At 55.1% G+C, this 24,223-nt stretch overlaps 1 protein-coding gene across 1 annotated transcript; it reads right to left on the bottom strand.

Annotated features, from left to right (window-relative positions):
• Positions 1–255: 255 nt before the first annotated feature.
• On the bottom strand, positions 256–22,920 carry QRICH2 (glutamine rich 2). The gene is made up of 20 exons (XM_060135759.1): positions 22,468–22,920; positions 22,192–22,284; positions 20,915–20,992; positions 20,373–20,483; positions 13,123–16,006; positions 12,446–12,531; positions 11,677–11,774; positions 11,046–11,160; positions 7,397–7,657; positions 6,568–6,690; positions 6,405–6,479; positions 5,823–5,987; positions 5,580–5,701; positions 4,962–5,027; positions 4,592–4,693; positions 3,980–4,183; positions 3,332–3,479; positions 2,901–2,988; positions 2,006–2,131; positions 256–1,767 (listed from the first exon to the last, which is right to left on the bottom strand). The coding sequence occupies exons 1-20, from the start codon at positions 22,918–22,920 to the stop codon at positions 1,640–1,642; spliced, it is 5,526 nt and encodes a 1,841-aa protein (XP_059991742.1). The 3' UTR covers positions 256–1,639.
• Positions 22,921–24,223: the final 1,303 nt, after the last annotated feature.

Genomic DNA, 24,223 nt, shown 5'->3' with positions numbered 1-24,223 from the left:
AAGCTGCAAGGCCCCAAGCTTTCTCCTAAACATTTATTTATAGCTCTGCTCAGCCTGGCCCCGGGGTGGGCTCCTCGAGCCCCTCCCCAGGAGGCGCGTCCATGTGCATCTCCAGCCCCGCTGGCAGGTTTGTCATCTCACTGGGCAGGTGAGCTGTATTCGGCTGGGAGAGGCGCCCCTCGGTGGAGACGGGTCTGTCTTTCCGTTGAAGAGAAGAATGTGCGAGACAGCAGGGAGCAGACCTGGCTCTGTCTCGCTCCCACGCCCGCCAGCGGCCCAGCCCAGCTAGCGCGAAGCCCAGGGAAGTCGAGAGCAGCCCCAGTAGCCAGGCCGAGCTAGGGCATCATGCTGGGGAGGGGTGGGGGGGTGGCAAGCCCTCATACGAGCCCCTAAGTCACACTCCTTTATAATCTGAGTTAAAAATAAATAAGCTTTCACCAGGGGCTGAGAGCCTGCCTCTTTGGTAACGTTCCCTCTTAATACACGGACTGTTTAGGCAATATTGACACAAATAGGTGCAGGAATTTTCCCTAACACTACCCTCCCTCTTGCTGCTGCGTCCACACGTTTTAAGTGCCCTTGGAGTAGACGGTGGAGTGCTGGGGAGAAAAAAGCTAAGTACCCCCAAGAAATCAACTCGGAACCAAGAGCCACAGACCTGTGCTGTCGGTCCACTGCTGAATCCTCCATCCCAGGCTCTTACCCTTTGTCACCAGCGCTGGCTCTGGGGCCAGATGGCTTGGCTTTGAACTCCAGCTCTGCTGCTTCCTAGCTGTGTGACCTTGTGCAAATACTTTAACCTCTCTGTGCCTCGGCTTTCTCAGCTGTAGGTGGGACCAACAGTGGTCCCTGCCTCTTAATGCATGAGGATGAAGACTGGTTTGTAGGTGGAAAGCTCCTCAGCAGTGCCTGGCCGGTCAGGAACCCTCAACAGAGGCGAGGCAACATGACCACCACTTATTCTGTTTCCGCTTATTCTGTTTCTGCTTCCTCCAGGCACCCACTGAATGCTGGAACTGGAAGGGGGGTGTAGCTGGGGCTCTTAACCTGGGCAGGGGGTGGGGGTGGTCCTTGAACCTCCGGAAGTAGCTGCAAAGCATTGTGGGTGCGTAGCTTTTGATGGGAAGCAAATCAGCACCTTTCTTAGACTCTCAAGGGGGAGCCTAACTGAGCAGCCCTGATCTAGCACCCTTTTATCGACAGATGAGGAAACTGGTCAAGAGAAGGGGGAGAGGTGCTCAGAGTCACCTGGAAGTGATCCAGCCTCCTAGCTCCAGGCCACTGTCCCTCTCTGGCCCCATGTGTAGCCAAACCCCAAGGGAACCCTTAGCCCTCTGGCTTTCAGGCAGGATTTAGCCCCTCTGGGAAGAGCAGGGACTTTGGGGGACCTTCCAGGCCAGGGGGCTTAGCTCCATGGCCTAATGGTCAGGCTGCAAGAGGTCTGCCATCCGACCTGCAGCGGCCCCTGCCTCTCACTCCACCTTCCTGAGCCAGGACCAGAGAAGCTGCAAGGCCCCAAGCTTTTTCCTAAACATTTATTTATAGCTCTGCTCAGCCTGGCCCCGGAATGGGCTCCTCGAGCCCCTCCCCAGGAGGCGCGTCCATGTGCATCTCCAGCCCCGCTGGCAGGTTTGTCATCTCACTGGGCAGGTGAGCTGTCGGCAGGTGTCATCTCACTGGGCAGGTGAGAGTCGGCACACGTGAGCAGGGGATGGACTCGGGCCTGGAGCCAGAGCTTGGGCTGCAACTCTGTCCCTATTTCCTCTTCTGTGAAATGGGGGCAGTAACAGTATCTGATCACAGACCTGGCGCATTATCAAGCTCTCAGCAATGAAGGGTTTTCTCTCTCCTCCCTTGCATCCCCTCCCTCAGCTCCCAGGCCCTTCCTCTCTCCAGGGAAATAAAGGTATATACCAGTTATGGGCAGGAAAGGGGCCTGGCGGGCCAAGGAGGAGAGGCGAGGGGTAGTGCCTAGGCCACGACCTGCCATCCAGAGAGGAGCTACCTGAGTCGTTGCCAGCCAGCATCTGAGCGCTCTGGGACCGTGAGGGCAGCTGACCGCTGTCGCTGAGTGACTGCTGCCGGTGCACGTGGGGCCGGGACTGCTTGGCCTTATGCTTTATCCCCGAATCTGATGGAGACAGTGGAGGGGAGGGGCAGTTCTGAGACACCGGGTGGGAGCCCTGTGGGGACCCATGGGGATGGGGAAAGGGCTGCAGCGCTGCTGGTCACAGCCAGCCTCAGCTGGTGTCCTTCTCCATCTTTATTCGTGGATATGCCCCTCGTAAGCACTTCATTCACTGAAATGTCCGCCCGGCCATCTGTCTGTCCATCCATCCATCCACCCACTCACTCACTCGGATATCCACCCACAGACATCAGCCCCGTGCCAGGTGCTGGGTGAGTTCTGACTCCAGGTTTATGGTTCGGGAGGGGAGGCAACTAGAAAGGTGCATACGTGGCGGTGAGACCCGGTGGGAAGTGACAAATGGCACACCTCAGGATGGCTAACTGGAAGGGGACATTCCAGGACACGGGTGATTCACAAAGTGGTGGGGGGCTCAGGAGAGGGTATTCTGAGTTATGAAGAAGGGGTAGGACTTGGCCTCGGTGATGCTGGGAACAGAGGCTTAGGCAGGAAGACTGGGCTGGCGTCTGAGGATAAAAGCTGGCAAGGAAAGTTGGGGCCACATCCCAGCTAGTTGGCTGAGACTGGACAGCTGTACCCCTTCTGCAAACACTGACCCGGAGGCTTTTGGAGACCTGAACGTTTGGAGTCAGGGAGGTGGAGGAAGGCAGTCAGGGCCCGGTTGCCACAAGAAGGGCCTTAAGGAGCTGGATGGACCCTGTGGGACCCAAGCAAGGAGGCTGAGGGGCCTCTGGGCCACCTGGACACTCACTGTCTTTGTTCAGGATGTCCGGCAGCCTTGTATCCATCCGTCCCTTGTAAATATGTCCGTCCAGGCCCAGGATATCCACCTCGTCGTGCTGTGGAGATGGGCGAGTGCCGCTCAGAGCTGCCCTCCCGTCCTGCCTCCCAGAGGGTGGTCCTCGCCTGAGGCCGGCACCAAACGGTGCTCAGAGCCCTTGAGGGGGCTCTGGGCGGCGCCAGGGCCGAGCCACAGGGGGAAGGGGGGGCCCGTGGTGGAGGCGGTAGTGCCAGGTGGGCGGGTGGCCGGGTTGGCATTCCTCTTCCCAGGAAAGGATAAGAACCTGACACTTGGACTGGGTCTGACTAAGAAACCTCCCCGAGGCCGAGGGCCCAGGAGGGGACTTTTGGTGGCTTTTCCAGAGGGACCTGAGAGTCTGGCGTCACGGCAGTGCCCCCCACCTTCCTGGCGATCTGGATCTCCTCGGTGGGGTACAGGCCCTGTGCCAGGTGCTGCAGGCGGGTGCGGCGGTAGGGGTAGGTGAGGGTGTGGCTGCCCCCGCAGCTCCGGGGCGACCTCCCGTAGGTGTGATCGGCCGCATCTGGCAGCCTGCGGTGAAGACAGCGGGGTCACGGGGAGCAGGTGTGGCCGGGGACATGCCTAGGGTGGGGCGGGGGGCAGCACTCGAGCCAGGACAGGGCAGGGGGTGAGTGAGCAGGATGGCCCGGCCGGCCACCCTGAAGGCCACACACACACACACACACACGTATGTGTTCACACACATACATTCACACACACACATTCACACATACTCTCACACATTCATACACGTTCACACACAATCATACATTCTCATACACCTTTATACACACATTCACACACGTTCTCCCACACACAGGCCCCACCCCTCATGCACACACATAATCTCACACACACACTCTCACTCGTACAATACACATGAACAATGCTCACTCACACGTGTTCACACACATTCTCTCTCTTACACACGCACGCACACTCCCCCGCTCTGTGCCAGGCTCTCGGTGGTGGTGGGCTGTGAGTGGGCCGAGGCTCGCCGCCTGCCCCGGGGGCCCGGCCCGGCCGCCCACCGTCTGTAGCAGGGGCAGCCGAGGCACTGGGAGCGCAGCAGCTCGCGGATCATCTGGCTGCTGGCCTTGACGGAGCCCCCGAAGTGGATCTGCACCTTCTCGATGTCCATCAGCATCTTGGAGTGCAAGCTGCGCAGGCGCCCCACGCTCCGCTCCGTCTGCCCCAGGTTGCCCCAGGGGAAGGCAGCGCTGCCCAGCTGCAGGCTGTGGCGGGGGGGGGGGGCAGCAGAGGGGTGAGCCATGCCCCCGGCATCCTCCCCTCAAGGAGGAGGTGGGAAGGCGTGGGGAGGAGGGCAGGAGCCCCAGAGGGCGTGAAACGCGCCCCCCACCCACTAATCCCACCCACTGGTGGACCACCGCCTCCCTCCCTCACATGCCCGGTATGAGCAGGGAGGGGGGGTCTCAGAGGCAGTGTCCCCCCAGGATGCCCAGCAGGGACCCAAAGGCAGGCGCTCTCCTCCGAGGCTCTCACGCTGGGAGGAGCTGGGAGCTCCGTCAGCACCCTCGCAGCGCCGCCCCTACTGCCCACCCCAGGCGTGAGGAGGAACCTCCACTCCTGCCCTCCAGAGCCCCCTGCAAAGCCCTGTACAGGACTCCCTCCGCTGCCCGTACTTGCGGCTCTGCTGCCGGACCTGCTCCAGTTCAAAGACCGTGTAGGGGCGGATGGACCGGTGCCCGGGCAGGCCTGGGCCCACAGGAGTCAGGGGGATGACTCTGGGCAGGGACAGAGCGAAGGGAAGGTTGGAGTGTGAGGAACCCCATCGTCCAAGCCCCCCGCCCACTCCCCACACTCCACCTGCCCGAGGAGCCTCCCGGCCCGGGCAGGGGTGGAGGGCTGAAGGCCGGGGTAGGAGCAGCCAGTGGGTACGGAGTGAACGGTGAGACAGCAGGAGCCGACAGGAGGTGGAGACAGGCCTGGGATACAGGAGACGCAGCCCCGCCGAGCCCGCCCCCATCGTGGCCACCAGCTGGGGCCACTCACTGTCCAGTCACAGGCATCTCCAGGGGACGGTCGCATGAGAGGCAGTGGAAGTGTGCCAGGAGCTGCCTGTGAGGACGTGGAACACACACAGGGTAAGCGCCCTGCCCAGAGGGTCCCGAACGCGGGAGACAGAGAACCCAGCGGGCTTGGCGCTCTGTGGGCCAGGCAGGCTGGACGCTCAGTGCCCAGAGTGATGGGTCCCAGGCCACCAGACTCACCAGCTCCTAGACGTGTCCGCTTCTGGGCACACACCCAGCACCCACCTACCCTAACCCAAAGCCGGCAGGGTTCCCAAGCGCCCCAGGACTGCCCTGCGTAAGCCTCGGGAGCCCTCTGGTGGCCAGGAATGGAAATCCTGGGACTCAGGCTGCCATGGGCCAGGCCCCCCAGGAGCGCTCTCAGCTCTGGGGGCTGTGGACCCCCTCGCACCTGTGCCCAGAGAGCCTTACGCCTCCCTCCCCTCCCACTCTCAGCTGTAATGTGAACTGGCCTGAGCGAGAAGAGCTTTTCAAGCTCTAAAACTCTGTCACTCCTACTGCGGGATGGTCCCAGGCAAGATCAACCATTCCCCCTGAGCACACCTCCAGCCCGCCTGCCCTCACCCCTTCCAGGCCTCACCTCCGCATGGCGGCTGCCTCGTCCACCTGGTAGAGCGGAGAACGTTCTTTGAGCTGCAGTCGCAAGGATTTCCAGCCATCCTCCAGTGACTGCTTCACTGGGTCCAGCTCCAGGCGGTCCAGCTGTGGGTGAGGGCGGGGCCCAGGTGAGCTCTGAGGAAGCAGGTGGGGTCTGCGGCGCCTGGAGAGGAGGGCGGAGGGCGTTGTCCCAGTCCAGGGGGCCCTGGAGCCTCCCACCCCTCACCTTGTTGTCCATCTCCACCAGGAGCCTGTCCAGCATCTTCTGCCAGTCCCCCTCCCGCCCGCTCATCTTGGCCACCAGCTCCTGCATCATGTGGTTCAGCTGCTCCGTGGTGGCGTCAAACTGGACACGGCTCACTTTGGCTGCCAGGGCACTCTTGTCGGCTTTCTGCCCGGAGAGAGGAAGAGGTCCCCCAGATGGGAGAGAGCCATGGGGGGGTCCCACTCCCTGCAGTGGGAGCGCCAGCACTGAGCCCACATCCCCCATCGGACTAGCTTCCTCTCTCAGCCTTTTTTTTTTTTTTTTTTTTTTTTTTTTTTTGCGGTACGCGAGCCTCTCACTGCCGCGGCCTCTCCCGTTGCGGAGCACAGTCTCCGGACGCGCAGGCTCAGCGGCCATGGCTCACGGGCCCAGCCGCTCCATGGCATGTGGGATCTTCCCGACTGGGGCACGAACCCGCGTCCCCTGCATCGGCAGGTGGACTCTCAACCAGTGCGCCACCAGGGAAGCCCCTCTCTCAGCCTTTTGAAGAACGAGCGGTGGGACCTCCCTGGGATGCAGGATGGCCCCTCGGCCTAGCCTTACCACGTTGATCTCCAGCTCCAGGTGTTCCCTGTTGGCCTTTTCCTTCTGCAGCTTCTCCAGACCCTGGTACAACACCTGGGAGGCCGAGCAAGCAGGGAATAAGGAACAAGGAGGAACTGGGGCCGCGCCTCGGCCCCGCCCCCGCCCCCCTGCCCGTCCTCACTTCGATGTCCTTCTGCCTCTGCCGATGGTCCTCTATGAGGTTGCCGGTGATGATGCTGAGTTTCTCACAGTCGCCCTGTACCTGCAGGATGGCGCTCTGCACGCGGCCCAGTAGCTCTTCATCCTGCAGCAGAAGGACAAAGGCAGCCTCCCTGGGGCACCCGCAGGGGTACTGCCGCCCCTGGTAAGTCAGCCCTTAAAACATCACCCGGCAGACAGGCCGACTTCAGACCCCATTCTGGATCTCCTCAGTTGCCGCCACAATTCCCCACCTCCCCGTGGACTAGCCTTGAGGGACCTGGTCCACCGGGGTGGGTGGGCAGTAGAGGCGGTCTCAAGGCCCAGGAGTGGTGAGCTGCTCCCCTGAGATTTGGGGTGTGGGCTACAGCCTCGCCACCCACCCTGAGCTGAATCTGAATTCTGGAGTCTAAGAGGCAGGCCTCGGGGACTTGTGCTCCCTGCCCCACCAGCAGGCCTGCCCTTTGGAGGGGAAGTGGGAAGGAGTCCAGAAGACCGGCATGAAGGAGGGGTGATGAATCCTAAGGCTATGCCAGCGTCCCGAGGCATGTGAATGGCACTGCTCCACCCCTCAGCCAGCCGTGCTGTCCCCACCCACGGAGCCAGCTCTTCCCCGTGGTCCCCCATCCCCAGAGCCAGCTCTACGGCTGCCCTCGCTGCGACCCTATGGAAAGACCAGGGACTTCCGTGCGGTCGCTAAAGGGCTCCATCATGGAAAAGTGGCCCAAACATCCCTCCCCCAGGGACTCCCCGAGGGGCTCCGTGCAGGCGGGCCGTGAGCGGCCGCACCGGAGGAAAGCAGGCGGCATCACCTGGCTCTGCTGCTTGGCCTTCTTGGAGGGCCGGGAGGCAGCCAGGCTGCTGACCATGTCCTGGAGCTGCTCGTAGCGCTGCACCAGCGTGCTGACCCGGTGGCTCAGGTCCAGGCTGCAGGCTGGGCAGGTGGCCGCAGGGTCGATCTGGCTGGGTGCCAGGGTGGTCGGGAGCTTGTGCGGGGCCGCGCTCATGCTCATGGACAGCAGCGTGGAGGACGAGGCCATCATGTTCTCGATGATCGTCCTGAGCTTGTCTAACTGGGCACGGGCGAGAGGGCGGGTGCAGGGCAGTGAGCAAGGCCCAGCTACGCCGCATCCACACAGTCGCCAGCAGCAAGTGCTTTCTGCCCTGGCCGCTGCGGTCTGGGCCGTGCCGCGGCCTCGGTGCCTCCCAGGGTGTGCAGCACATGCGAGGCACTCGACCTCCGTCCATTAAATAGTGACCAGAGCTCCCAGGGAGGGAGCTGAGGGACCTCCTTGCAGGAAGGAGGCTTCTGGACCTTTCTCCAGCCAGCCCATTGGTGCAGTGTGAGAACACATCTCCTCTAGCTAAATCCTACAGAGCTGATGTCCGTTAGTCCACAAACACCCTGCCGACACACAGGCCCTGCTCCAGGCCCTGGGGACACGAAGGGTGGGCTCACACATGCTCTGTCCCCATCTAGAACGTAAATAACAATAAGAGAATGTGATTTTCTCACACCATATACAAAAATAAACTCAAAATGGATTGAAGACCTCAATGTAAGACTGGAAACCATAAAACTCCTAGAGGAAAACATAGGCAGAACACTCTTTGACATAAATCGTAGCAATACTTTTTGGATCTGTCTCCTAAGTCAAAGGAGACAAAAGCAAAAATAAACAAATGAGACCTAATTAAACTTAGAAGTTTTGGGGGACTTCCTTCGTGGTGCAGTGGTTAAGAATCCACCTACCAATGCAGGGGACATGGGTTTGATCCCTGGTCCGGGAAGATCCCACATGCCCGGAACAACTAAGCCTGTGCACCACAACTACTGAGCCCGCATGCCACAACTACTGAAGCCTGCGTGCCTAGAGCCCGTGTTCCACAACAAAGAGAAGCCACTGCAATGAGAAGCCCGCGCACCGCAACAAAGAGTAGCCCCCACTCGACACAACTAGAGAAAGCCTGCGTGCAGCAACGGAGACCCAACGCAACCAAAAATAAATAAATAATAAATAAAATAGATTCTTTTAAATAAATAAAAGCTTTTGTGCGGCAAAGGAAACCATCGACAAAAAGAAAACACAACCTATGGAATCAGAGAAAATATCTGCAAACGATATGACCCATAAGGGGTTAATATCCAAAATATATAAACAGCTCATAAACTCAATATCAAAAAAACAAACAACCTGATTAAAAAATGGGTAGAAGACCTGAACAGACATTGTTCCAAAGAAGACATACAGATGGCCAACAGGCCCATGAAAAGATGCTCAACATTGCTAATCATTAGAGATGCAAATCAAAACCACAATGAGGGGCTTCACTGGTGGCGCAGTGGTTGAGAGTCCGCCTGCCGATGCAGGGGACACGGGTTCGTGCCCCGGTCCAGGAAGATCCCACATGCCATGGAGCGGCTGGGCCCGTGAGCCATGGCCGCTGAGCCTGCGCATCCGGAGCCTGTGCTCTGCAATGGGAGAGGCCACAACAGTGAGAGGCCCACGTACCAAAAAAAAAAAACCACAATGAGATACCACCTCACACCAGTCAGAATGGCCATCATCAAAAAGTCTACAAATAACAAATTCTAGAGAGGGTGTGGAGAAAACGGAACCCTCCAACACTGTTGGTGGGAATGTAAATTGGTGCAGCCACTATGGAGAACAGTATGGAGGTTCCTCTAAAAACTAAAAATAGAACTACCGTATGATCCGGCTATTCCACCCCTGGGTATATATTATCCGAAGAAAATGAAAACACTAATTCGAAAAGATGCATGCACCCCAATGTCCACGGAAGCACTATTTACAATAGCTAAGACATGGAAGCGACCTAAGTTTCCATCAACAGATGAACGGATAAAGATGTGGTTTATATGTAAAACGGAATACTACTCGGCCATAAAAAAGAATGAAAATTTTGCCATTTGCAACCACATGGATTGACCTAGAGAGTATTATCCTTAGTGAAATAAGCCAGACAGAGAAAGACAAATACTGTGTGTTGTCACTTATATGTACAATCTAAAAGATAAAACAAACTAGGAAATATAACAAAACAGAAACAGACTCAACAGATCTAGAGAACAAACTAGTGGTTACCAGTGGGGGGACGGAAGGGGGAGGGACAAGATGGGGTAGGAGATTAAGAGGTACAAACTACTATGTGTAAAACAAAAAAGCCACAAGGATATATTGTACAGCACAGGGAAATAGAGCCATTATTTTATAATAACTTTAAGTGGAAAATAATCTATAAAAACAGTAAATCACTATGGTGTGCATTTGAAACTGATATAAGAGTGTAAATCAACTACACTTCAATAAAAAAAAAAAAAAGAGAGAGAATGTGATAAGTCTACCACTACAGGGGTCTCTCATGGCCTGGCTGGGAACAAACTCCTTCCGCTCGCCCTCCTGCTCTCTTCTGGATCCCATGGTCCCAGTTTGTCCCCACAAATGATTGGTCCCAGCTAGACACCCGACTGGCCAAAGACCTGTGACGTCTTATCCTGGCTTAGAGAGAGGGACTGCACCAACCTAAGGCCCCCTTTCTTGGAAGCACGTAATACTGCAAGGCCTGGGGCAGCCCTTTTGGACTGTGTGTGAGAGATAAAAAAGCTTGCTGAGAGCAGAAGGGAAGAGAGACGTGCGGGTATTTGAGAGAGATGGATAAGGAAGGCGACACAGAGGCAAAGACACACACACAGAAAGACAGACAGGTGGTGGCCCCGGCCAGACTGCCCGCTTGGCCTAGAAATTCTGCTTTTCCCAATTTCCTCTACACGTATGTATTTTCAGCCAGGCTCCCTTTTGCCCGAGCTCAGCAAGACTCTTGCCACCAGAAGAGCTGACACGCTTCTGAAGAGTCAAGAGGCCGAGCCTGCCCAGCAGGGAGTGGATGCCCTCCCAGGTGTGGCCCCAGGGAGCCCCGGAGGTTGTGAGCTTTGGAATGACAGATGACTCTTAAACGCACTATCTACTGCTGTCCTCCTGCTGGCCTGACAATCAGCTCTGGGTCATGAAACGGTGCAAACCACTGTCCTGACGAACTTGGAGTGGGCCCAGAACGGGGCCTCTAGCACAAAGGGACTCCTGACGTGGGACCCCTGGATCCAGTGGCTTTGCCCATCTGATCCTTCCGTGAGCACTCAGAGGCTCTTCCTAGTCCAACGCTCCTCGCTGGGAACATTCTGGGGTGCCCAAGGATCGTAACACTCTAGACGTAAAGGCATGTACACGTGGAACTAACACAACATCGTAAATCAACTATACTCCAATTAAAAAAAAAAAAGATGTAAAGGCAGACACGTTGAAGACAGTGAAAAGACAACCCACAGAACAGGAGAAAATATCTGCAGATTATATATCAGGTAAGAGTCTACTATCTCCAATGTCCACAGCCAACTCTGCGACGGGCCCTAGTCCCTGTGGCTGGAGAGTGCGGAATCCTCACCTGATCCTGCAGGTAAAGGGAGGCTTCGGAGACCGAATGTTCCATGCTGACCTTGCCCCGTTCTTGACTCTCCCTCAGCTCCGCCAGCTCCTTCTCGATGTCAGCCACGGTGACTCTGTATGCACGAGAGATGGTCCGGCCCCACCACCGGCCCAGGGGCCTGGGCCCAGCAGTGCTGAGCCCCGGCCGTCAGGGATGGAGGAGGCAGACGGGGCTCTTTCACGTTCCCCTCCAGCTCTGTCTAAGGGGTCCAAGGCCCCGCCTGTCGTGGAGGTGGGTGCCCAGTGTGCTGGCCTGAGAGGCTTCTAGGGGGTGAGGCCTGGCACTGCACAGAGACGGCTCTGAGGGGCTCCAGCAAATGCTCTGAAGCCTCCAACTGGGGACAGAATCTAAGAGGCTTTTGGTGTTTTTTTTTTTTGGTTCTTCTAAGCCCTGGTGCTGAGCTGTTTTAAGGACCTGGGAAACTTCCACTAGCAACTTGAACTAGATACAGACAACCCGAAGAGCAGACACAATGCGGGTCAAAGATAGTGGTCAGTTCGGGGATGAGTGAACCAAAGGCTTCTATCACCTCCTTGACTGAGAACGTGTGATGCCAGGACAGAAGCTGCATGTGGCAGGGGGATTTTACCTGAGGACACCCAGCTGCAGGCTCAGCTGGCCAGCGTTCACCTCCTTTCCTGTTTCTTGCTCTCCCTCCCCATCCAGGATCCTGTTCACCTTCTCCAGCTACAAATCCAATGGAAGAGGAGGGTCAGGCAGGCTTGAGATCTCTGCTTTCTGAACGTACCTCTGCAGCCCCAGCAAGCCCCTCCCCCATTCCCTAATCCTTTAAAAAAAAAAATTCCCACCACGCAGCTTGTGGGAATCTTAGTTCCCGGACCAGGGATTGAACCCTGGCCTCTAGCAGTGAAAGCGCCTAACCACTGGACCACCAGGGAGTCGCCCCCATTCCCTAATCCTATCCAACCCTCTGGCAAAGCCCAAGGTCCCTTCATAACCTCCACCCATCCATCCATCCCATGGATACAGGTAGCTAGCATTAAAAGAATGACTGAAGACCCAGCAGCCCCTCGCCATGACCGCTGGTCCCAGACAGTCCCACGAACGTGGCTCCAAGGCTGCTCCAGTGACAGTGGCTTGTATTGGAAATGGCCACATGTAATGAAAGGAGCTCAGGCCTCCTTGTTGGCCCAACTGAATCTTAATAGCTTTGAATGTCAGGTTTTAGATCCAGGAAATAAACACGTGGATACCTGAGGTGTGCTTCCTATCTGAGGAGACTGTACAGATCCAGTGAGATAATAATGAAAGTGAAAGGACTGTGTAATCTATCCAAATGCAAATGAAAGGGATTACTGGCACTTGAAGGCCAAGTAGGAGGACCCTCCCTTACTTACTTTTGCTTTTTCCTGCTGGACTTCTTTGGTCAAGGCCTTTAAGGTCTTCAGCTGTTCCTGCAGGTCAGCGGGTATGGACTTCTTGACTATGGAGAACCGAGGCCTTAGAGTCAGAAGCGTCAGATTCCCCATGGGCTCCCAATCCCAGCCCTCACAATCAAGAACAACACATATCATTTATCTGCTTTTCCTGGGGGCTGGAGAGAGGGGATGGGAAGAAAGGAGTGTCCTTTTAGGGGATAAGCGTCCTTAGCTCTAAAGAGTCCACCTAATGCTTAATATCCTAAAGGGCTGTGGGACCACTTACCCACAATTTCCACCCAACTCTAAAATCGTAATTATTCTCTGGGGCTAGAATTGTGAATGTGCAAAGGTTAAATTTAATTTTTCAACATTGCCCAACCCCATGAAATCACTTTCCCTTCATCCCAACATCTTCCCAGCTGCTTTCCAGAGAGTCTGGCAAAGGCATAAGAACCTGCCTCACTCCTCTCCTGAGGCTCCTTTATTCCTACCGGTTCAATCCCATCTCTTGGATTCTGAAGGCTATGGGAGAACCCAGAATGGCTAAGAATGGAAATGCTGTTTTCACGGCCTCAGGCAGAGGCCCAGGGAGAGAGAAGGATGAAACCAAGCGAGGAGGACAGCAGCCTCTCCTCTGGGCACGCAGCACCCACCCATCAGTGTCAGCAGGTACTGGATCTTCTCCAAGTCTGTTTGGCCAGCTTGTTCACCATCCAGATCCTTTACGTTCTCCTTAAGCTCCAGGTAGAGGCCGATAAGCTCTCCCATCAGACGAAATGTTTCCACTGCCATGGGGAAGCTAGGAGCCAACTTATCCAGTGAATCACGTTTCTCACCCTGAACATCACTCCTTTCTGATAAGCCTCGGTATAAATAGTCAAGGGAGCGTGTGCTCCTGAGAAAGGGGGCATCTTGGCTTGGGGAAGTCTGAACAGAAACTCCAGGTCGGACTGAGCCACGTATTTCATTTGGATCCAAACCCACCTCGACATGCTGATCTACACCTTGGTACCCTGGGCCATGGGAGTCTGGGACAGAATGTGCCCGGTCATGCTGCTCTGGTTCAGGTGCTTCCAAATGCTGTTGATCCTGGCGTGCAGATCCCACACCCGTGCGTAATGGTTTTGGGCCACGCTGGTCTGGGCCAGGACGCATCAAACCTTGTTGATAAGTCTCTCGTGGTACCAAGCCTTCTCGGTCTATACCTGGTGATGCCAAACCTTGACTGGCTACGAGTGGTGACACCTGACCATATTGATCTCTGCCAGGAGGTGCCACACCATGCTGGTATGGGCGTGGTGATATAAAACTTCGAGGATCTGCATGGTATGTTGGAAAGCCATGAAGCTCTGTGCCTGGTGGTATCAAGCCTTGATCTGTACCAGATTGCCTCAACCAATGCTGATCTATTACAGGTTGAACCAAACCACGCTGATCGGCATGAGGCTGCATGAAACCACGTGGATAGGCACCAGATTGGACCAAGCCATGTGGATAGCCACCAGGCTGTACCAGACCAGGTGGATATGTACCAGGTGGAACCAAGCCAGGCATAGATACACCAGGTTGAAAAAAGCCATGTGAACCTGTATCAGGCTGCACCAAACCAGGCTGACCTGCACCAGGTTGGACCAAACCAGGCTGACCTACACCAGGTTGCACCAAACCAGGCTGACCTGCACCAGGTTGCACCAAACCAGGCTGACCTGCAGCGCCAGGCTGCACCAAACCAGGCTGACCTGCACCAGGTTGCACCAAACCAGGCTGACCTGCAGCGCCAGGCTGCACCAAACCAGGCTGACCTGTACCAGGCTGGACCAAACCAGGCTGACCTGCAGCACCAGGCTGCACCAAACCAGGCTGACCTGCACCAGGTTGCACCAAACCAGGCTGACCTGCACCAGGTTGCACCAAACCAGGCTGACCTGCAGCGCCAGGCTGCACCAAACCAGGCTGACCTGCACTGGGTTGCACCAAACCTTGCTGATACATTCCAGGCTGCACCAAACCAGGGTGACCTGCACCAGGTTGGACCGAGGCAGGCTGACCAGCACCAGGTTGCACCAAACCAGGCTGACCTGCAGCGCCAGGCTGCACCAAACCAGGCTGACCTGCACCAGGCTGCACCAAACCAGGCTGACCTGCACCAGGCTGCACCAAACCAGGCTGACCTGCACCAGGCTGCACCAAACCAGGCTGACCTGCACCAGGCTGCACCAAACCAGGCTGACCTGCAGCACCAGGTTGCATCAAACCAGGCTGACCTGCACCAGGCTGGACCAAACCAGGCTGACCTGCAGCACCAGGTTGCACCAAACCAGGCTGACCTGCAGCACCAGGCTGCACCAAACCAGGCTGACCTGCACCAGGTTGCACCAAACCAGGTTGACCGGCACCAGGTTGCACCAAACCAGGTTGACCGGCACCAGGTTGCACCAAACCAGGTTGACCGGCACCAGGTTGCACCAAACCAGGCTGACCTATACTGGGTTGGACCAAAGCAGGCTGACCTGCACTGGGCTGGATTGTATCATGCTGCTCTGTGCCAGGTTGTATGAAGCCAGATGTTCCCAAACTGGGCTGTACAAAACCTTGCTGATCTGCAGCAACTTGCATCAAACCAGGTGACAGCAAGCCCTGCTGATCCGTGCCAAATATTACGAATCCATGCTGATCTACCCCAAGAGGTACCAATCCATGCTGATCAGTGCCAAGTGGTCCCACACCACTCTCGTCCATGCCAGCCTGTTTTATACCATGTTGGTCTATGCCAGGAAGTATCACACCATGCTGATATGTGCCAAGTGGAACCATACCAGGCTGGTCTGTACCAGGTAGTCCCAATCCTTGCTGATCTCTGCCAGATACCAATGGTGGCACTGCATCACTCTGAGCCATGCCAGCTAGTACCAATTCCTGCTCATCCATTCCAGGCGGCGTCACCCCAAGCTGACCCACAGCGAGGGGTACCGCACCATGTGCGTAAGTGCTAGGTTGTAGCGATGCAGGCTGATTCATGCCAAGTGGTCCTAATCCATGTTGGTCTGGCCGTGCATAGATCTGACCCTGGCTAACGTGCACTCCCCCATGCTGATCTGGGGACACATGACCATGCAGAGCTCTAGGCAAGGTGGCGGAGGATACGTCCTGATAAACTGGGCCAAGGTGTGCATCTCGTTCATCTCTGCGTAGATGTGCTAAGCCGTGCTGCTCTCCAGCCCGGCGACGATCTGACTCTGCTCTCAATTGGGGACGGTGTTTGGTTAGGCCAGCTTCTTCACGGGCCCTTGAGTGCTCTTCTCTACCAGGAAACCCAGTAGCAGACGCACCTTTGCTTTGTTCCCTGCCAGTAACCCCTTCAGAGGAGTATCCTATGCCACTGGTTCCCGAGGTCTCATCTGTGCCAAAACCACTGGCAGACTCTATAGCCTCATCAATACTTGGATGCTTGGTAGAGGCCCCACTTGGAATTTTATCGTTTGATGTCATGGAACCCTGCCCTTTGCGCCTAGGAAGCCTTGTTGATGACTCTGAGACCTGGTGGAAGAGGAAGAAAGAAATCAGTGACTCTGAGTAAAAAGTACTCATTTTAAGAGTTGGAGGGAAGGAAGTGTGGGGCATCTAAGATGATTTAGAGCCCCTGGAAAAAAATACCGTCACAAAACTAAACTGGACACAAATACCAACTTTGACATTCTTGAGGGATAGTTCTCCAGACTTCTGAGAATCTGCACGTTTGTAAATGGCATCATAATATGTAATTTCCCTCAAAAAAGGCAGGGGGAAACCTGCAAAATACAAGTGGTCAACTCCAACCCTCGTTGAGTCTACAAATAAAGGACATGAATAACGTATTGAGTTTACAATATAAAGTCTACCCCATCGTTGACCCATTGCTGGTGGCAGAGTGCACGCTGCAGGGAAAGTATACCATGTATTTAAAATGCAAAGCACAAATCCAGAAATTCCCATTTTCTGTATGGACTCTCACAAAAGAACGCACCAAAATACAGGTACAGAGTCTGTGGCATTATTTATGAAAATAGATTATCAATAGGGGTATATTTACAGCACAGCCATGCTGCAGAAAATGAAGAAGCTGTTAAAAAAAAAAAAGGATGTGGATTATTCCCATTTCCAGCCCAAATGGAGTAACAGGGACTAGATTTACTTTCCGGTCTATAACAACCAAAAACAAAAACCAAAAAGCAACAACTATGAAACAGTGGTTTTCTAGACACTGGGTATCAGCTGATGAAGGCGATAGCAATCCCTGAAAGATGGGGAAGCAAACTATGGGAGCCCTACTGTTGCCTCGGCTTACTGGCTGGCTGGTTCCCAGGCTGCAATGCAGGGATGGGGGACTGAAGTGGGGCGAGCAGACTCCCCGTGTGGGAGGCAGAGAGAAGCATTCAGGGAGACCGAGGCAGCGAGGGCTCAAAGAACATAGGATTGGGAAGAAAGCACGAGCATGTAAAGACAACAAAGCAGATCCCCAGAGGGTTCCCCCTCGGGTATTCAGCACAGAAACGACCAGCACGTACATGTGAGGAAACTCCCCAGACTGGGAAAAGAACCATCTTCAAAGCTAGAGGAAACAGCACCCAGACTCTCGGGGGGCTGGGAACAGTGCCTGTTTCTACAAGCCAGTTTGGAGAAACCTGTAATTCAGGGGGCAAAGGACTCAGAAAGGCGCTGCGTTGGAAGTGGAAGATAATCAGTCCTACACTGCACATGGCTATGGACCCATTGGAAATAACTCAAGGGACTTCCCTGGTGGCGCAGTGGTTAAGAATCCGCCCGCCAATGCAGGGGACACGGGTTCACAGGTTCGAGCCCTGGTCCGGGAAGATCCCACATGACGCAGCACAGCTAAGCCTGTGTGCCACAACTACTGAGCCTGCGCTCTAGAGCCCACAAGCCACAATTACTGAGCCTGCATGCCACAACTACTGAAGCCCTTGCACCTAGACCCCGTGCTCCGCAACAAGAGAAGCCACCGCAATGAGAAGCCTGTGCACCGCAACAAAGAGTAGCCCCTGCTCGCCGCAACTAGAGAAAGCCCTCGTGCAGCAATGAAGACCCAACGCAGCCAAAAAAAAAACACAAAACAAACCTCAAAAAATATACAGTAAAAGATACAAGGGAATTAAAATAGTACACTAGAATACATTTAACACACAAGAAGACAATAACAGAGAAACAGAAAAGACATAAGACATATAGAAAACAAATAGCAAAATGGAAGTTGTAAACTCTATCAGTAATTAAGCACTCCAATCAGAAGGCAGAGATCAGCAGAATGGATTTAAAAACATGATCCAGGAGGCCCGTAGTTGCCTAAAGGGGCCTTTTCTTTTCACACCCGGAGGCACATGAGGCCCCGTCCATGGACTGGGCAGCCATGGCCACGGAGAGCACGGTAGCGAGTGCTGGCGTGCGTGTCCTGGTGCCAGGAGGGGTGCTGACCCAGTGCGTATTCACTTTGAAGAGGAAGGTGGCGCCGCAGTTAGTTGAAGTCATGTTCAATCTCGTGAAGCCCCTTTCTAAATCGCTCCACTATTCCTTGGGTCCCAAAGCAGAAGATATCCAAAGGGTGACCACAACCTAACAGGCAGTCATCCGCCTTTCCCTCGGTGGAGGCCTGCAGATTAAGTTTTAATCTTTGCTTTCTACTTTGTTTAACCTGTCAGGCCACAAGCTTTGAAGAGGAAGTGTCCTTTCCTTTGAACACGCTGTTTCTGCAAGAGAGCATCTATCCTCAAGGTCCACAGACCTAGTAAAATGGCCACTGGGAGATCCTCCGATTGTTAAAAGCCCATTGCCATAGATCTAGCTGGCACCCAGACTCATGACCTTGATCACAGGGAACTGAGGAAGCTTTTTCCTCCCTTAAGCACGTTTTGACTACAACGCTAGGCCTGGGTTTTCCCGATTACGGTAAGTCTTTCATTCTTGCTGACCATTAGAAGAAGTACCAGGAGGAAGAGGAGAAGTAGAAGCAACACCATCATCATCACCTCTGGGTGATAAAGAAAACTGCAAAGCACCGCCCTCTCGGCCATCAGAACACGCCCTTGGAAACACGTGGTCAGTGTCCTTTCACACTCAAGTCCTGGCATGGGCATCGTCCATGTTAGTTCTGAGCTCCTTTAACTGTAGCTGCTACGTGGACAGCTGCAGCCTCCTTCCTCATGTCTGGTTCTCCAAACATGGAATTTGCTTTTCCGTGCTCACCACATTCCCCAACCCCGGACACACACCCTCCCTTCCACCCTGGCTCTCCACTCGTGATGCAGGCAGATGGCGCACCTCCCAACCGCCCTAGAGTTACCACCACCAACGCAAAAAAAAAAACTGGGCTCAAGTGTGTTGTATTTTCCCAACTTGAGATCGTGAAACTCTCCTTCCACTGCCTTCATTATGGTCTGTGCAGGCCTGCACTTCTCATTACTTGCTGTCTTGCTTCTCAAAAGTTAATATTTATACTAATTCTCATCTGCTTCTGGGGTCGTTCGTGATTATGAGCCACTGTCAGATCCCTGACACTTTCTTACCTCTGGAGAAGTAAAAATGTCTAGAGTTGCTTCTGTTGAGGCTTATTTTTAGGTCTTGCAGGTGTCTTCTGGTGGCACCCCGAGGAAATGTGTTGCTCATTCGAAACATAGGACAGTGACATGTGGGTAAGTGTAAAAAAGCTTTGGCTTAAAAAAAATATAACAGTGAAAGCAGAGGCCACCTTTTCCTAGGCCACTCTCTGTTTGCAGGCTCTTCTTCCAACTCTCTCTGATGTTGCTTTCCTCTGAAGAAGGGCCCCAAACTCAGAAAGCAGTCTGGGTGGGCTTCCCTGGTGGCACAGTGGTTGAAAGTCCGCCTGCCGATGCAGGGGACGCAGGTTCGTGCCCCGGTCCGGGAAGATCCCACATGCCACGGAGCGGCTGGGCCCGTGAGCCATGGCCGCTGAGCCTGCGCGTCCGGAGACTGTGCTCCGCAACGGGAGAGGCCACAACAGTGAGAGGCCCGCGTACCGCAAAAAAAAAAAAAAGAAAGAAAGTCTGGGAGACCAGAAGGGTGTCTTTTGTACCCAGATAATATTTGGTGAACCCCAGATGGCCACTTGGTGGTGCCAAAGTGTTCTTTGCTCTCTTCCCCGTGAGTCTGTACGTCCACGTGACCCTTTTTGAGTGACCCAGATACACAAAGCCAGGGGAAGAGGAATGTCAAGGCCAAAGGGCAGCTGACCCTTGTCCTTGAGGGCCGTTTGAAAATACCCACTTTATTCAGACAAAGAAAGCTTAGCCTGGTTATCCTGTGCACTGCCTTGGCACAGATGCCCGCACCCGTGGCTACAAGTCACCATCAGCAAAAGGCTTCCTGAAGAGGTTTTATTTCCAGGGTTGGTCACCTTTGTCCACTAATAGTGAAGGGACTCGTGCATTTCAGGACAGACTCTAAAGGAACTTTGAAAAGCTATGAAAGCAAATCAAAACTACGCTCTGGTACTGTTTTCAATCTAACCGATCGGCCAAACTAAGAAAAGTGGGTACCAACAGACAGAGTTGACGGGATACTGAGAAACAGGTTCTCTCCTACATTGCTGGTGGGGGTCCAAACTGGAACCACGCCCATGAAAGGTAATTTGGCAAAAGCTAGCCAAATCACAAATGTGCGTTCTGTTTCTAGGAATCGACCCTATGAGTACCTTCACTTGTGTGAGTGTCACATTAGAGCATGGTTTGTTATAAGATTGGGGAAAAAACAAAAAACATGTCCAAAATAGAAAACTTGTGAAATAAATTATAAACACCCACATAATGGAATACTGCACAGCAGTAAAAAAGGGAAAGGTTCGGGGGCCCCACCCAAGACCGCTGCCAAAGCCCCCACCCCCGTCTCTGTTCACCATTTGTGAGGTCATCCGGCCGCCAGTAACCGCCTGCTCCAGCTCTTCCCAGGTGACCATGGTGGCTTCTTCTGCATCAGGAATCGCACGGAGCTTCCAGCTCACTATTTCCTGACAGTGAAAGACAACACGTATGTGTGAACACACACACACCAAACACACACTACAACACACACACACACACACCCCGAGTTTAATCCCAGGAAGCTTCAGGAACAGAACAGAACTAACAGGATTGGGTGGGTCCTTCCAAAGCCCCAAGGAGAAGTCACTGTCCAAGTAACCAGTGAGTCCTGAGTGGCTGGTTTCCTGTCCCATGTGGGCTCTGGATGGACAACTGAGCAAGGAGGGAAAGAATGTTCCCTCATTCCAGGGGGGGGCACCCCAAGAGGCAGAGGGCATATAGCACCCCACCCTGGAAGGATGCAGACACCTGGGGTGAGAGTCTGGATGAACCCCGAGACGGGGGGCCGGGCCGCGGGCAACCATCCTACCCCCTGGGGCCCCTGAGGGCCCTTTCCCATAGAACTGGCTGAGATTACCAGGAATTTGTCCCTTTCTCTAATTAGCTTCTCCAGTTCATCAACCCGTTGGAGGAGTTTCTGCAAGAAGAGTTCAGAGATTAAGGATCAAAGCAGCCCCTCCTGTGGCCCTTGCACATGCGCACACAGACACAAACACACACACTCTCACAAGGCAGAAGAGGAAAGGAGGTATGTGGGTCTGAGAGAGCCGAGGGTAAAGAGAAGGCTGGTAAGCCAGGCTCCCCGTGCTCTTCCCAGCCAACAAGAGGAAGGGAAGCGGAGTATGGCAGGTGGTACCCGGGGACAGCGTGCTGCAAGCAAAAACCATGCAGGAATGGGAACATTTCTTTGGTCTGGGATGCATTTCACACAACCCACTAGTGAGACACTGCAGCACTGCTCCACGAGGCAAACCTCGCCTCTCAAGGACAAAGATGACTGGGTACTTCCAGGGCATCTGAACGACTGTGTTGCTTAAAGAGAAAAGCACCTCAAAACAACCAGAGCAAATTGCTATCATTTAAGTGGCTCCTGATAACTTCTGCAAACCTCCAGAATCTACGAATCTAAAGGTAAAACAAGCCCTTTAGTCTAACCGAAGACAGCCCCAAACCTAAAAACACCACACTTTACAAAGAAAAGCTTCCCAGAGCAAAAATGAGTCCTGCTGGGGGCTGGAGGCCTCGGGATGAGGTGGGCACGTGGAATCCATGGGTGAGTCTCCTCCAGGGTCTCGGCTACCTCCTCCTTTGAGCTTTTCTTCTCTCTCAAGTCTCTTTTCTCAGCCTCTCCCTGGGCTTCCTCCTAATTGCTCCTCCTTTTTTCCCAGCTCTAATCCCCTACTCCGGTCTCATATGGGCCTGAAACAGAAGCACTGCCTAGTATCTCCTGGAACTGGCATACTTCCGGTCTCTGCTGTTCACTGGAAAATGCTTATGCTGAGGGATTTGTGCTTCTCTCTCCCAGGGAGCAAAGATCCAAGTGAGAGTGGGGCTGCCTGGGGGGCTGCAGGTAGGGGGATGGTGGTGGTGCCCCAGAACCCTCTCTGTTCCAGTCCCCCTCTTCTTGGACCAAGCTTTGTCTCTCAACACCCACCACCTTCTTTCTTTATTCTAGTTTAAAGGAAATTCGCTCAAAGAATATTGAGAAGTTGTCAGCCCCTCTCTGGGTCGGTTCAGGATGCCTGGGTGTCTGACAAGTGGTGCGTGAGCCCCCCGTGTAAACAGAAGGGACGAAGGAGGCTGCCCGGGAAGGGGCCACTCAGCTCCCCAAGGTGGGGTCCCGGCCGCCCTCACCTCCGGGTGCAACTCTGGTTGCTCCTTCGCCTTTTGCTGGGCTTCCTTCAGTATTTTCGCGTCTTCCTTGATGTCCTGGAGCAGCTCCATACCCTGAAACGTAGAGCACGGGCCGCGTGGTCCCAGGCCGCAAGCAGGCCTGGGCCCTACCACGCCCGCGTCTGCCGGCTCAGGCCTCCTCCCCCAGGTGCGCCTCCGGGGCTCAGCTCCAGGGGCCGCTGCAGAGCGGCCGGGGCGGGGGGAGGGGCGGACAGCCCTCGCGCCCACCTTGGGTACCGGCTCGCCGTCCTTCCGGACTTTCGTCGACCCTACTTGTGCTTTCCCCTCCGTAAGCAAGGGCAGATCCTTCATTTCCAGCCAGTCCCGGGCGTCCAGCCCGCCGGCCTGGGACGGGAAGTTTTGCACGATGGCCTGCACCTGGCCCCCCATGGTCTCGAGCTGCAGGCTGAGGTCCTGGACCTGCCCGCCCAGGTCCTCCACCTGGCTCTCCAGCGCCTGCAGCTGTGCCCTGCTGCTTGAGACCCGCGGGGACTCGAACAAGCGACTCTGCTCGAGCATCGGGGACGGGAAGTCGATCCGAGTATCCTGCAGGTTGAGATTCTTGAGCATGGCCACGATGAGCGTGTGCAGGGCCGTGAAGTTGACGGCGCCCACCTCTGGGGTGCCGATGGCGAGATCGGCCAGCTCCCGGAGGGAGACCGAGGGGGCCGCCGTCGTCCCGGGCGGCATCGTGCGCCTTCTCCGGCGGCCCTGCCCCCCTCACGGCTTGTCGCGCTTCTGGGGCCTTTCCGGGCCCCTGCGAGGCCCCGGGGCACCCCCGCCCCTGGGTCCGGCCGCGCCAGGCAGCAGTCGCAGTCTGGAGCCTGCCTAGGGGACGGAGAGGAAGCGCCTGGCCCTCGGGCTTCCCACTCTTCGCTCCCGGGAAACGGGGGTCCGGGCACCGCTGAGCCCCCGCCGTCAGCCCGCCACCGTCCGATCTTCGGTCTCCGAGCTCCAGCCCTGGAGTGCCCTGCCTTGGCGGCTGGCCGACGTTTAGAACTGGGTGCGCGGCCCCGTTCGCTGCTCGCTTGTGGGGGCCCCCTGCGTGCCCCGAGGATTCCGCGCAAGAACACGCCCCGTAGACAGCCGGCCTCAGCGCGGAGACCTGCCCGTCCTTGAAGGCACCCCCGACCCCCAAAGACAGCCAGTCCTAGTGGGTCAGGAAGCCCTGGCTACACCCAAGATGCCACCAATTTTTGTTCTCAGTAAACACTTCCAAACGGCGCTATAGGGCTGGACCGAGGCATTCCTACCAGGAAACAATTCAGTTTTTCTTTTTTGTGGGGGGGGGAGGGGGGAGGGGGGATACCCCTTAAGGTTCACCTAGATTCCAGCTGATTTACTCTCCTGTGGAGGCCACAATAGTGGGAAGATTTAAGAGGCCTCATGGCCACTATGTTTTGTGTGTTTAGGTTGTTCACTTCGCAGGGCGGTGGCACGGATCTAAGAGACGCAGTCCTGAGACCTTGGCCCCTTGGGAACAGTTCCCATAGCATTCTGCTCAATCAGAGGGGAAGGTAACCTGGAAAAAGACCACTCACTACCCAGGCGGTTCGTCAGCCACCAGCTGACAGACCTTTTCTGCGCCGCCCTGGCCTCATTTATCTCAAAACAGACATCTGGTCAAGCGCCAGCCATCTCCCCTGGTTACAAGGCAGGACTCATTAGACACGACCAGAGGAATCTGATGCTCTCAGCAATTGAGGCTTGACTTCCCCATACTAGATTCTCCCAGAAAACAGGTAACAATTTTCAGTGTTTATATTCAGGAAGCTAAAGAAAACTTGTAACTGCATCTATACTGTGTATTATTTTAACTACTTTTCAAATTCAAATTTTTAGTTTAGTCTGAACTGGTAAAATGGAAACCCCTCCAATAAAAGCAATGTTTCCTGGAAATGGAGTTTTAGACACGAGTCTAAAACCTCCCTGAGGGTAACACCCAAGGATTTTTGTTCACTATTATATTCCCAGAGCCTGACACACAGTAGGC

Source organism: Lagenorhynchus albirostris, chromosome 20 (assembly GCF_949774975.1).
Source record: "Lagenorhynchus albirostris chromosome 20, mLagAlb1.1, whole genome shotgun sequence".
NCBI lineage: Eukaryota > Metazoa > Chordata > Mammalia > Artiodactyla > Delphinidae > Lagenorhynchus > Lagenorhynchus albirostris.
This window is presented reverse-complemented; position numbering and strand designations above follow the sequence as displayed.